The sequence below is a fragment of the Mirounga angustirostris genome, unplaced genomic scaffold (genome assembly GCF_029215605.1).
Source record: "Mirounga angustirostris isolate CCGP_5_RB_7025 unplaced genomic scaffold, mMirAng1.0.hap1 SCAF_10, whole genome shotgun sequence".
Lineage (NCBI taxonomy): Eukaryota > Metazoa > Chordata > Mammalia > Carnivora > Phocidae > Mirounga > Mirounga angustirostris.
This window is the reverse complement of record NW_026991718.1, coordinates 34,877,440-34,891,918: the sequence shown is the minus strand read 5'-3', so window position 1 is coordinate 34,891,918 and position 14,479 is coordinate 34,877,440. Positions and strand designations below refer to the sequence as shown.

Here is a 14,479-nt window from a genome sequence, read left to right as displayed (position 1 = left end):
GAGCAGGGAGTGTGTGTGTTAGAGAAAGAGACAGACAGCGGGGGGTCGGGGGGTGGGGGGTGGGGACAGAGAGAGCCGCGGGCCCTGCAACAGGAGCAGGGCCAGAGCCAAGAGCCCGGGAAAGGGGTTTCAACAGGCTCAGAGGGACGGATTAGGAACCATTTATACCCAGAGTGGAACCGAGAGCCAGGGAAGGGGACTGGGAACCTGTCAGAGAGGGGTGGGGAGGGAGAGAGGGAAAGCGACACCGAGGGAGGGAGAGGGCTTGAGGGAGGCAGAGCAGAAGGGGTGGAGCGGGGAGAAGCAGGCGGGGCGGGAGGGGTGGGCAGGGGGCGGGCGAGGAGCCGCCCGTAACAATTACGTGTGGGGCCGTGCAAACACGCGGCAGCCGCCCGCCGGCGCGGCAGTCCTGATCTCAGCGGCAAAGAGGGGAGGCCGGCCACAGTTTCCTCCAGCGCCCAGGATGCATCGGGCGAAGGTAGGCGCCGGCGGGGCTGGGGGCTCTCACCCCGGGGTGGGGAGCCAGGGCTTCTGAGGGTGGCCCTAGACCAAGGGAGCCTTGTGCTTCCTCCTTTGACCTCAAGCGCTGTCGTCGCCTGTAGGGTCACTTTTGAAAAAGTAAGTGTCGGGGTGTCCTGTCTGGGAGGCTAGCCGTCCGGGGCCCCCTCTGGACCTGAGAGGCTTTAGGTGTTTGTGGGGTAGCAGCTGGACAGAGGAGGAGCTTGGGGTCAGGCATGTGTCTGGTGCTGCTTGTCAGGTCCCCGGGGCAAGGGCCAGAGCAGCTTGACCCTGACCCTGAGCCTGACCCAGACCCTGAGCCTGGGCCCACAGCCCTGAGAGGAGGGGGAAGGCTGATTGCTGGGAGGGGCTGCCTTAGGCTTGAAGGCTGGGCAATGAGTGCATCTTTTAATCATTCAGGTGATCAATGAAGGCAACTTCCTAAAGGGCTCTGAGCCCCTGATTAAGGACACGTGCTCCTAGTTCCCACTCTGCAGGGCGGCTGGGAGGTTGGAGAGAGAGAAGGCAAAGGAAAATGCCTGGGACAGAGTTCAAGAAATAGTAGCAGGGTGTTGGGAAGGCTGAAGAATAAGTAAGTGAAGAAGGAGGGAGAGGAAAATAAGCCAGTTCCCAGACTACAGTTCGCACTCAGAAAATCCGCCCTGATGCCTTGCAAGCTTCTCACATGTTTGGGATAGTCTTGCTTGGGAAGGAAGAAGCAGCATCAGGCTTAGATCTGGCTGCTCAGATCTGGTTCGAACGAGGTTGGTTGCATTTCTCTCTCATGTAGAAGTCCGGAGGGAGGCCATAAAGGGCTGGCACGGGGGCCCCATGGTCAGCAGGGACTCAGGCTCCATCTGTCTCACTGGCTCCCATTCTTGAGGTTACCTTAAAGTCCAACATGGCTGCTGGAGCTCCAGCCAGCACGTGTAGGCAGCAGGAAGTAGAAAGAAGGATGGGCAAAAAACAAAACAAAACAAAACAAAAAAATAAAATCAGGGTCTTGTGAGTAAGGAAGAATAGATATTGGGCTGGCATCTTACAGTCTATCTTCACTGCTCCCCTAGCTTCACCGCCCCCTACCCCCAGAGGTGGATTCCTGTCTCTCTCTCACCCTCAAGGGCAAGCAGCCCAGAGTCAGCTCGTGGGTGGTTCCAGGCCACACTTCCCCAGAGCCTGGGCTACCCCTGCCCTGTCTGGTCCATCTCCCATGGGTGCCAGAAGGATCAGCAGAGGTGATGACATGAAACCCCTTGAGCCTGGCGACAGGGCACGTTGAAGGGTGCTTTCTCTCCTGTCACCTCCAGTCTCCCCAGCAACCTCCAGGGCAGAAGCAGAGAAACTGCGTGCCTGGTTACGGGCGCCCATGCCTGCGCTCACTGCACATGCCCGCCACAGCCAACACAGGTCCTGTCCATCCACAGACGTCGGTGTGAGCACGCACCGCACCAGCGTGCCCATGACTGTGCCCACGGCTGACGGCGCGCGCACGGAGGCAGGCATTTCTAAACCCGGGCTGCACATGGGCGCACACAGCCTGTGCTGTCCACCAGCCGGGAGACAAGCCCCCTTCCTTTGCTCTGCTGGCCCTAACTGCCAGGAGGTCACTCCCGGCCCCTGCCTGGTGAGCAGAGGGTGTGGCTCGAGTCCCGCAGGTGCATCTGGCCCTTTCCTTGGCCACTGTGACCCCACACTGCCCTCTGCGCCCCCTACAACCGGCTCCTGGGCCCCAGTGGATCTCACTCTGCCTTAAGCCTGCCGGTGGCCTTCCTGGGGCTGGCCTGGCCAGAGATTGGAGCGGGTCCCACACCTTCTGGTGCTGGGCAGGCAGGGACAGTGGTTCTAAGGGAAGCCACCACTGGCTCCCTCACCAAGGTCAGCAGGGGGCTTGGGAAAAAAATCTTCCACTCTGGTGGCGGCAGGGACTGCAGTTCAGAGCCCAGGCTGGGAGTTGGCCCAACTCATTCGCCCTCAGCTGCAGGTCAGTCATGGTCAGCGGCTGCCCCCAGTGACACCCCATGGGTGTTCAGTCCCTCACCTCTCTGTGCACTACCCAGTCCCTTGTGGATCCTTGTGACATCCCAGGAGAGCAGGCACTGCCACCTCCCTTTCTACAGACACTGAGGCTCAGAGAGGGGAGCAGGGTGTGCAGCTTGAACTCCGTGAGCTCTTAGGGGAAAGGAACAAGCAGAACCACGGGGTCTCCTGCGGCAGGTGCGAGCTACTGTCCTAGGTCGCTGGGGAGTGATGTCTTCATGGCCTGGCACAGGTACTGGGAACCTCTACCCACCCAGGTTCCAGCCTTCTTGCAGGTGCTTCTGGGAGGTGGGCCCAAATTTGCTCACCCATTTTTTTTTTTAAGATTTTTTTATTTATTTATCTGAGAGGGAGAATGGGAGACAGAGAGCATGAGAGGGGAAGGATCAGAGGGAGAAGCAGACTCCCCGCTGAGCAGGGAGTCCGATGCGGGACTCGATCCCGGGACTCCAGGATCATGACCTGAGCCGAAGGCAGTTGCTTAACCAACTGAGCCACCCAGGCGCCCCTGCTCACCCATTTTTAAAGAGCGTGATCAAAGGCCTGAATTGAGATGGGGAGTGAAGTGGCTGACTGTCGTCCAGGTGAGGTCTGGGAGAAGGGCAGGGCTGAGGGGCAGGATCCCCGAGGTGGCCACTTCTCCCTGCACAGCCTATCCAACAGGCCCTGCACCTGCATTATCTCCCTAGAACGCTGGGCAGCCCCCGAAGTAGCTCTTGGTATTGTACCCACTCTACAGATGAGGAAACAGAGGTCTGCCCTAGGTTGCAAGCCACAAAGTGTTATAGCTGGAATTTGAACCCTGCTCCATCTTATTTCAAAGCCCAGATCCCTAGGGCTTGGCGGAAGGGCTGGGCAGGTCCTGGGAGAAGGCTATGAATGGAGAGTGGCTTGCTTGTCACCAGGCAGCTGGGAAAGTGCCCCATCCCAGCTGGGGGATGGCTTCATGCATTTGTGGCCCTTTGTTCCTTCAGAAACCTTTAGTGAGAGCACATGAACCACACCCCATCCCTGGCCTTGTCCCCTGGTTTAGCCATGTGACCTTGAGCCAGCCACAGATCCCTTTCCGGGTTGTAGATCCAGAGCTGCAAAGGAAAGGACCCCCATCTTTTGAATTCAGAATCCCTTTTCTTATCAAAATCCTCCACGAGAGTGGGAGGTGCTCTGCCGGTTCAGGCTGGCTTGGGGCCCATCTGCTCTCTCTGCCCCACTCCAAGGCATCTCTGGTGACGCCCAGGAGCAGCTGCGGAGCCCTGAATGTGGCCTCTATGAGGGAGAGGGGCAACCTTGGTTTCCAAGGCAAAGAGAGAAGAGGAGAGAGAACTTGGCAAGTCTTCCTTAGCTGGTCCTCCAGATAGGGGTGGGGGGTGGGGCAGGAAGGAAACAGGCAGGAAGGAGGGCACAGTGGGGAGTCAGTCACTGTGTGCTGTGCCCCCACCCCAGCTCCCTATTCCCAGCTGACTGATGTTTCCCTTGAACAGGTGCATCTGTCAGCTGTGATCAGCCTACGTCCTTAGAATGCCACAGAGCAGCCGTGTGACAGGGAGAGAACCAAGGAGACCCACAGGCGCTAGGGTTGGAGAGGGGGAGCTAAGCTGAGTTTTGGCAGGTCAGCCCAGAGGGGGCCTGTCCTACCTCCCAGTTGGCCTGGTTTCCTGCCTCAGGTCTCTGCCCAGCAGCCCCCGAGCCCCACAGGTCCCTGGTCCTCACGGGCCGCGTCTCCAGCTCTGCCCCCACCACTGCCCATCCCCGCCTCCAGCACACGCCTCCAGGACAAACAAGGGGTAAACCCGAGCCCACCTGCTGCCAGTGCCATGCCCCTGTGCCCAGCCCAGCCTGACTCTGGATTAAGATCTTCTCTCAAGACAGACACTCTGAGCAGGGACCCCCAGCCAGCCAGGTTCTACCCCCAACTCCACCCAGTTGACCCTGTGAGCTTGGGCAGGTCCATCCCCTCTCCGAGCTTCAGTCTCCCCATTTGGACCTTAGATACACTCCTAGCCTGCGCCAGGCCCTCACCTGAGGCCGGTGCCTTGTGCTGACCGGTGGGGGCAGGGAGTAGAGGTGGGGGACACTACCAGAAGTGCGAGGGGACAGTCTCATGGACACACAAATGCCCATTAGCTTATCATGGAGCCCTATCCCCACCATTTGCTATTGGATGGCTCCAGCCAGGAGAGGATGGTGGCCTGGGACAGCTGTTAATCTGGCTCTACATCAGGAAGGTCTAGGCTCAGTCCCAGCTCCTTCATGCATTAGCTGTGTGTCCTTGGACAAGTTAGTTAGCTCCTCTGTGCCACGTCTCATTTTCCTGGGGGAAACATCATCATCCTCCCAGATAAATGACGTCCTATATCAGCCTGCTTAGCACAGCCCGGGTATAGAGCAAGAGCTCCATAAACGGTTGGAGGGTCAATGTCACTATTTTCTGATTATTGAGTAGAGCCTGGGAAGGGCACTCCAACAGGAGAATGCCGTCAATGAGCATGCCGTGTCCCCCCCCTCCGCCCACCCTGCCCCGGGTTAATGAGACACCTGCATCGCTGGGACAGCACGGGCCAGGTGGGGAGCTTGTGTCCTAGCCCAGGTGGCAGCCGTCAGATGCAGGGCGGCAATGACCCCGTCCTCCCTCCCCTGCTCCGGCACGTGTGCTCGTGCAAATGTTGGCAGGGACTCCTTCCCAGCTGCCCCCTCACCAGGCGAGCTGCTTAGCCTGCATCTGTAGGTGCCCAGGGGTGGGTGGAGAATCGAGGCTCCCCAAAGTCTCCCCACCCCAAATCCTCAGGGCCTGCACGACACGACGCCCACCGCCACTTCCTGCCATCTGTCCCAAGTGATGGAAATAGAGCGAGCAACGAGGAGTGGTTGCTCGGTGAGCCAGCCTGCGCTGCCACAGTCCCCAGGACAGTGCTGGGGGCGTGGGTGGGGGGCAGGCAGCCCCACATCTGAGCAGCTCTGCGCATCCCCAGCTGGTCCAGTCTCTGGCCCTGAGGGCAGCCCTCTTAGGAGCGGGCCCGGTGGGGCGGGGGGCGGGGGGGGGGGGAGACTGAGATACTGAGACCCCTTCCTCCCACAGACAAGAGCAGAACTTTCCACTGGGTGGGATGAGCCCTCTAAACCCTAGCAGTACTGTCAGAAAAGCTCCCCTACTGAGGAGCTTAATAAAAATAGAGCAGCACGGGCCCCACCGAGTCAGATAGTGCAGCCCACAGGCAGCCAGATGTGGGGGAAGCTCCCAGGTCATTCTGACATGCAGCCGCCGAGCAGAGCGAGTTGGCTCGCTCTCTCTCTGGAAATTCCTGGGCCATCGCTTGGCCCTGCCCCTTGCTCTGGGCGGCAGAACTTCCTCAGCATCAGAAGGATGGGGACTATGGATAATCGCGCTCCTGCTGGGGCTTTGTATGTCACCTCACTTAACCTTCCCCGTGGTCCCATAAAGGCATATTTACAGATGAAGTATCCCTATTTACAGATGAAGACACTAAGGCTCAGCGTGGTCGAGTACTTTGTCCAGGGCTGCCCAGCCGGGAGGTGCGGGCCTGGGATTCAAATCCCTGTCTGGCTGACTGCAGACCTCTTCCCACTGTACGTGGTGGCCCAAAACAACATTAACCTGCCTGAAATCCCCCCCCCCCTGGCTAAGTGTGTCTTCTGAGCCAGCATCCGGTGGGTCCTGGTGGGCCTTATGCAACCATTCATGCTATGTCTCATCCATAAATGTAAATATTTGAGAAAAAGTAGCCATAATATTTGCATATGCATTTCCTCGGATGACATTACCTCTGAGGAAGGGAGCCTGGGTATTTGAACTTGGGTTTGCCAAGACCCTCCATGGCCTCCAGCCATGCACCCCCACCCTCAAGAGGCTGCCACATGCCCACAGGTAACCTCTGGGCTTCGCTTTGGGGGTTCTCGGAGCCCCACTGATGAGCCACAGAGACGGAAGTAGCTGCTTGAAGGTCTCGCCTCAGGGCACCCCTAGTCCTTGGCCTGATGGGCCCCCACAAGGCGACACTGTGTACATTGAGCGTGGGGCAGTGAGCAGGGTAGCAGCCCTTGAGGCTACTGGCCTTCCAGGGGGCTGCAGGGGGTGGGGACTCATGAGGTGGGATGTCCAGGCCCAGGTCCTGGTAGTCTGTTTAAGATGATCTGGCCTCGGGCGCCTGGGTGGCTCAGATGGTTGAGCGTCTGCCTTCGGCTCAGGTCATGGTCTCAGGGTCCTGGGATCGAGTCCCGCATCGGGCTCCCTGCTCCTTGGGAGCCTGCTTCTCTCTCTCTGTCTCTCATGAATAAATAAATAAAAATCTAAAAAAAAAAAAAAAAAAAAAAAAAAGATGATCTGGCCTCTCTCGACGGCGTGGTGAAAACTCTCAGCCGGTGGTGTTCCTAGTGGAGAGTGCAGACCTTGCCCTGGGGCGGCTGGAAGGTATGAGGGGTTGTGCTGCTCCCCCATCTCAGTGGAGACAACTGTCGCAGTTCCTGGGGAGTCCCCTCAGCACCCCCACTACCCACATCCACAGCAGATCCTAAATACCCACTATCTTCACCCCCCATCCCACTGCTTGGGCCTGGCTCAGCACCCCCACTTCCTCCCCTGGATTTGGGCAACCCCCAGGTTGTCCTCCTGCTTCCTTGCCCCGCACCCTTCCTCCACACCCCACTGGGCCACCTTTCTGAAACAGGTCTGACGGACCCTAGCTGGGACTTGAGAAGGAGAGAGGAACTGGGGTCAGGGTACACCCTGGCACGGGGAGGCTGCCCCAAACCATCCAACTGGCCGGTCTGAGAACCATCTAGAACAGTGTTAGCCAACAGAAGTGTAGTGTGAGTCGCAGGTGTCATGTTAAATGTTCAGGGAGGCACATTAAAGAAAGTTTTTTTAAAAAGCAAAGTTATTTTTAATCATATCGTTTATTTAACCCAGTGTAAATATCATTTCAATATGTAAGCAATATAAAATTAATAAGCTATTTTATATCCTCCCAAGTAAGGCTTTGGAGCGTGTCTTATTTGCACTGATGGCACATCTCAATTTGGACTAGCCCCATTTCAAGTGCTCAGTAGTCACCTGCAGCCAGGGGCCCCTGTCTGGGACAGCTCAGACCCAAGGACTCAGTAGGACCGCATTGGGCAGGCCCCTAGGTCTCCAAGCTTCCTAGCTGCTGGTACTCTGCCTTCACTGACTTTGCCTTATCTGCCACAATCTGTGTAATTGTTTTTTATTTTTTCTTTAAATTTAGTCACATTTTAAATTTTAATAAATGCATCAAAAGGGGAATCTTTAAATCATTATTGTAAATGGAAAGAGGGGAGCCATTGACGAAGGAGAAGGTAACGGTATGGATGCCATGAAAACAAAAACAAAACAACAGCATTAACCGCCCCCCCCACCCATGTGGCCTGCTGAGACTCTGAGCTGAGGCCACACCCCATCCCTGTAAAGAGGAGGCAGAGGTAGAGGGGCAGTTGGGGCACCCCTCCCACCCCCCAGAGTCTAAGTCGTCTCCCGAACCAGATGGGAGCATCTCCCAGGTGCCCAGTGGCCAGCTCCAGCCCTGGGAGCCCATGACCTCCAGCCAAAGCCCACCAGGACACACCTGAAGTTGGACAGTTAGGAGGACTCCTCCTTGACCCTGAGCACGAGAGAACACACACCACGGGGGAACCGGGCAAGCTTGGTAAGAGGGTGTGAGGAAGAATCTATTCTGGGACTTGGGCTTCAGCGGGCTGATTTGGAGGAGGGTCTAAGGAACCTCAATAGAGTGGTGTGAGCATCAAATAAGACAGCATCTCCACACTCCTAACCCAGTGCCTGGCCCATCACCAGCTTGGTGTCCTCTCTGTCCCTCCCCTGCTCCCCACAGACCTGGACTTGGAAGTGAGCTAAGACCTGCCCCTGGCCCATCTGGCCAGACAGGAGCTGCGGGTCTCAGCTCTGGGTTGTCAGGGAACGGCCTCTGGCCTTTGGGGAACCTGCGGACCTCAGAGAAGGCTGCAGGTCCGCAGGGCCAGCCAAGGGCCATTGCTGGGACGTGGCCCGGAATGGCCATCTGTGCCAGATGTGCCAGTGGGGACTTTGTGCGGCCTCAGGGCGCAGATCCTCTGGCTTTGTCGGTCTCTGCCACCCAACCCTCTCATTTGAGGCCCACGGAGGAGGGAGGGATGGCTCCAGCCGCTGTGGAAATGATGCAGGATCAAGCAGGAGTGGGAGGAGAGAAAGTCTCAGTTGAATTATGACAAGTGTCAGGGGACTCATCTAGTCATTTGTGAATATTTCTTGAGGTTTTCGAGTGTGTATGTATATTTAATAGCCTTTTTTGTTTGTGGACAGTATTTTTTTTTGAGACTTTACTGAGATCACTGTGGAATCAATGTGGCTATGAGAACTAATATAGAGAGACCCTGGAGGGGAGCTGCGGGGGGCGGGGGCAGCGGAGCGAAGGTGTGCGAACCTGCCTGGCATGTGTGAGGAGTGGCGAGGCTGGCGCCCGGCGCACGTGGCCGGCCGATCAGGGGGGCTCCGCTGACTGAGGCTTTGTAGGCGGGATGAAGGCATTGGGGTTTTATTCGGAATGCAGTGGAAGCCACGGGGTGTTTAGCAGGGATGGGAGGGGATTTAATTCAAACTGGAGTTTCCTCACTGATTCAGCACTCCTCAATTCTGTCACCTCTTAGAACAGAGGCATCTTGGGGTGAGGGGGTTGTGGCACCTCTCAGGGCTCCCTCCCTTCTATGCCTGAGAGTTTCCAAATCAGGAGCAGGGTGCCCAGAGTGGCCACTAACATTTCCAGACAGCCCAGTCAGACCTTCTCCCAGACAGACCAGTGTCAACCATTCATGAGGATGACCTGCGGTCACTCGTGCCTCCTGCCCTCCCCCCTGGGCGGATGGGCCCAATCCACAGCCTGTGGACTGTGCCCCTCCTTGCAGTTGTGTGGCCCTAGCCCGTCTCAGCCACTGTGGGCCCCTCCTCTCCTGTAAGGACCCCTCACCCACTTCACAGGGGGAGGCCATCATATGCCCTGCCTGTGGGGCTCCCAGAGCTCCTGCCACTCGCACCCCCAACTCTCTGCATCAGGGAGAACACACATACTGGGGCTCATCTCTGTTACATCATAGACTGTTACTCTGATGTGGCTGGGGGCTTGGGGGCCCCTCCCCAGCTTCCGAGGCCTTTCCGGAGCCTGGCCCCGGGAAGGCTAAGCATACAGCCTGTGGCCAGCACCACCTAAACTTTGGAACCAGGAGACCACAAGTACAGAGAGATCCTGGCTTGCCCCCAGACTCTCCAGGACTTAGTTTCCTCATCTTTAAAATGGGGGTGGTGTTGCCAACCCTGTGGGATTGTCTTGATGGTGAGACCACATTGAGGCGCAGAGTAAAAGGCCCAAATGGAGCTCTCCGCCCTGCCTGTGGGTCTTCCCAGCCCTCCCTGGAGGACAGAACCTTGGGCCCCCCGCCAGGTCTCTCCCCGATTAGTTAGGCCTTGTCTGCAAGATAGAATCCCCAGGACTAGCCTCGGGCTCCACGAGGACAGCCCCTGCCAGCCAGCACGGGCAGCATTGTCCTGGGATAGACGGGGTCCCAACGGATAGCTCTGAGGCCCAGTGCAGTTTTTCCTCCTGACATTCTCCACTAACCCCAGCTGCAGAGCCTACAGCAAAGAACGCATGAAGTAATGAAGCCCCAGCTGCCCATCTTCCCCCTACCCCCCTCCTGGACCGAAATAAAGACCTTATTCACTGAGGCCGTTTCTCTCCTGAATAAGATCATTAATAATGGAGAAGGTACTCCTCTGACACAGCTAGGGCAGGACCTGGGTCTATGTGTGCATGTGTAAGTACGTGCGTGCATGTGCGTACGGGGGGCCTCCCTCAGTCTCCCTGGCACCCTGAGACCCCTGGCCACCCCTGCTCACCCCCTCTTTCTTCCCACCAGGATGGGGTGTGCTCGCCCTTGCTGCAGCTCTGGGCACCGCTGACCCCCCTCATTGCCAGGGTGAGCCTTGGAGAAGGGAAGGAATGTGGGGGTGCTCCTGAAGGTGTGTGTCAGGGAGGCTTGGAGGGTGTTGGTGATAGAGAGGGCACTTGCAGCTGGGAAGGCCCCAGAAATCAGGAAAAGGGGTGTGGACGTCACCCTGTCGAGGTGGCCACTTCACCAAAAGCTGACCAGGAGGCAGACTGTCCGGCCCTAAACAGGAACAGGCCTCAGGGAGCCACGAGCCAACCCAGCACGCGGAGGGTTCTCCAGCTTAACTGGAGACTGCAGGATGCAGCAGACCAGCTTCCCCTCACTGGGGCATTTGTACAAACTCCTCGGTTCAGGGGACCTTGTAGGCATTTTCTTACTCCTCATGCCCAGGAAAGCCCATACCGGGGACGTGAGAGAGCCTTAAAGTCCAGATGCTTGCCTTCCTGACTCCTCTTGCAGCCAGGGAGTAGGCATAGGACCCGGGCAGGGACTATCAGATTCCTCCACTCTCGACCTTGAACCTGGAGCTAGGGACTCACTGAGAAGACCCCCAGAGCAGCCTCCAGGTCCCAGGGCCAGCAGGCCCCCCCTCATGGAAGCGCGAGCAGCAGGGGCCGGAGTGCCCTGCCACAGCAGAAGTGCTCTCCCGGGCCTCTTCTGGGGGTGACTGTGGCTGAGGGCCGCTGTCCCTTGGCTCGCTCTTTGCTCTGGTTTGCCTTCCCAGCCTGGCTCTCTGTCCTTTCTGGGGAGGCTGTGGCTGGCCCGGGACCCCCGCAGCTGATTCCTTTCCAGCTGTCATCCGCTGGGGTCAGTCTCTGCTTCTGGCGCCCGAGAGCTGACCGACACAGGGGCTCTGTTTGGGGCCCTGGGTCTGCGGCACTTGCCTAACTGCTCATCTGTTTCTTGGCTTTGGGGAACCACGTACATTTCAGGATGACACAAAGGCAGCACACGTGGAACCCCACGACCCTGGAAGGATCTCCCCAACTGGCCACACTGGTAGCCGTTGTCCTGGCCAATGAACCCGACTGCTCAGACCCGGTGCCCACGCAGGGGGGCGCCCTCCCGCAGCTGGAACTCAGGCCATGTGCCCCGGGTAGAGTGAACCTGGGACAAGACCCTGGTGGGATTAAGGACAACCTTGCCCCAGAGGTTGGGGTCGGCCTGGAGGTCCTCTCTGAGCAAGGGCTCAGGGCTGCTCTGCCTGTCCCTGCTGCAGGAAGTGATGAAGGTGTCAGATGGCAGCCTCCTGGGGGACCCGGGGCGCACACCACTGAGCAAGAAGGAGGGCGTCAAGTGGCAGAGGCCGCGGCTCACCCGCCAGGCCCTGATGCGGTGCTGCCTGGTCAAGTGGATCCTGTCCAGTGCAGCCCCACAGGGCTCAGGTAGGGGCAGGGGCGGGCTGGGAGGAGGGCAGGGGTGGGCGTGGGGCATCTGTTCTGAGCTCTCTTCTCTCTGAGGGCTCAGAGACCAGCCGGGGACCCCAGCCCAGGCCACACCACCTCTGCCTCTTTTGGGAGGATAACGTTTTCATTCATGCATACAAGCAAGGCTGCTGGGCTCAAAGCAGGACCTGTGGAGGGTGGGGACGGAGGATTGGGACCATGCTGGGGTGTTCCACCTCGGCTGCTGGGAGGATAGAACCAGGGGTCAGAGTCCGACAGGCCCGGCTGGCTCTGCCTACCCTTAGCGGGTCACCCGTGGGCACCTCACGCATCCTTCCTAAGTGCTCTGTGAAAAGGGTGCCTGGCAGTGTGTGCAGAGGCCCAGCGAGGAGGAGGCCCTGGCCCTTGCCCCTCCTCGGTCCTGCCCAGTGCACCCAGGGCCTGTGTGGCTCTGAGGGGACTCAGGAAATGGCTGGTCTGTACTTGCCCTTGGTGATATTTGATGTCTGCCGAGTGTGACAGAGCAAGGGATGCACAGGGGGCCTCGTGAAGCCCCCGAACTCTCACACCTACATACACACGCCACACAGTCCCACCTGGACACACCTACCAACACACCTGTGCCTCCACCACACGCAAGTGTGCACCCCCACCCACCACGCCCGTGTGGGTGCACGCCCAGGCGCACCCACCGCTCGCACCCACGTGCACACACCCACACGCGTGTGATCACATACACGAGGCGTGCGGGAGAGCCTGCCTCTTCCCCTGTCAGGAAAAAGGCAGACCTGAGCCCTAACAGCCTGTCCTGTTTGTTGTCTCAGACGGTCTGCACGATTTCCAGGGAGCCTCAGGCCCTCTGACCGGAGAATGGGCATAAATCACAGCCCCAGTCTCCCAGGCTTGATGCAGGGAGAGGGGAGGGGATGGCCTGAGGGGCCCCGCAGCAGGCAAAGCGGCTGGCAGCCACCTCTGTCGAGTGGTCAGTGGTCGAGGGCAGCCCCCCTGCAGGGTGCTCCCAGCGCCATCTCAGCCCCTCCCTTCAGCCGCCCCCCAGAGCCCCTGCCCATCTGTGCTGTTGGCTGGCGTTTGCTCCCGACCCTTGCCCTCGGCGCTGAGGCCTTTCACAGAAGCACTGGTGCACGTGAGTGCATGTGTGGGGTCCACGCGCGCTCCCCAACACCTCGGGTACTGATGGGGGCATGGAGTTTGCATGTGGCAGAAACGTGAAGGCACTAGAAGTTCATGGGAACGGCTCACCTGGGAGGCTGGCATCTTGCCTGCTGTCTGTTCCACAGCAGGGTAAAAGCACCTCCCTTTGCTATCAGGATAGGATCCAAGAGCGGAGGTGAGCCATGGGGCCGTGGCGCTGGGGTGTGGCCAGCCGTGTGCATCGAGGGGTCCAGTCCGCGGCAACGGACAGAGCTCGTGCTGCTGGAGGCTGCAGTACCCCACTGGTCTTGCCCCCCAGGCTTTTTTTTTTTTAAGCAGGCTCCACGCCCAACGTGGGGCTTGAACTTATGACCCTGAGATCAAGAGTCACATGTTATACCGACCAAGCCCACCAGGCGCCCCCTCCAGGCTTTTCTTGGCAGCGGCACAAGACCATCCCCTCAGCGCCCCTCTCTGTGTCACCCTCCCTGATCCTCTCCGTCGGGCACCCCCACCCCACCCCACCCCACCCCCAGGCTTCGCTCCTGCTGGGCCCTGTCTCCAACTTCCAACTTCCAGGCAACTTTTAGCTGCTTCAGGATGGGGCTGGAGGGTGATGTGCCACCTCCTGATTGAGGCTTTTTGCGGCCCCGAGTCGGGGTGGGGGGCATTGAGGAAAGCAAGCTGGGGGGCAGGCTTGTTGTGTTCGAGGTCACAAGGAGAGGGGCCCCGAGGGGCCCCTAGATCCCACCTTTAGCTCAGGGCAGGTCCCTGGAGGTCAGAAACCCATGCTGAGCTGTCAGGATGTGTTTGCTGGAGACTTGTCATAGCCCAGAGCTGTGGGGGCAGCAGTGGGGGCGGGTGGAGCAGGGCCCAGGACACCATCCATGGCTCAGGCCCAGCCCAGTGCATTGCCCTGCATGGACACACTCCCCAGACGCCATGCCAGGCACTAAGAGGCTGTGTGACGCGTGGAAAAACAAGATCATATTGCACTGAATGGCGTTCAATGATCAGATGACTCTGTTTTGCTAAAGAGTCTACTGAAGCTCAGGGAGGTCACATGACACAGCGGGTCACAGGGCATTAGGGGCTGAGCAAGGGCTCTGACCTGGAGCTTCCATGTGTTCCAGGAGGGGCGCCCACCCCGACGTGTGTCTTCCACGTCTCATCTCTCAGGGAACCTCCGGCATCCCTGGAGACAGCGTTTGCTGGCTCCCAGACTGAGGAGCCAAGACCCCAGCGCACCCCTGGTCTCCACTAGGCCTAGCTCCCAGACCCAGTCTCCTTAGTCCAAAGGTGTCCTCCGTGTGCCCCTCCAGGATGGCACGGCTGGGTGGTCACACTGAGGGCTTTGCATGCACGTGGGATGCTAAAGTGTGCCCAGAGGAGGTGCTTCTGCTTCAGGAGCCTTCCCGGGCTCTGGGTGCAGAGAA

At 58.8% G+C, this 14,479-nt stretch overlaps 1 protein-coding gene across 1 annotated transcript in view; it reads left to right on the top strand.

The window, feature by feature from the left end:
- The first annotated feature begins 395 nt into the window (after window positions 1-395).
- Window positions 396-14,479, top strand: part of KCNIP3 (potassium voltage-gated channel interacting protein 3) — a 79,020-nt gene continuing 64,936 nt past the window's right edge. The window contains exons 1-2 of the mRNA XM_054509702.2: window positions 396-478; window positions 11,726-11,891. Of these exons, the coding sequence (XP_054365677.1) occupies window positions 464-478; window positions 11,726-11,891 (181 nt within the window). The 5' untranslated portion in view covers window positions 396-463. The remainder of the gene's footprint in view (window positions 479-11,725; window positions 11,892-14,479) is intronic.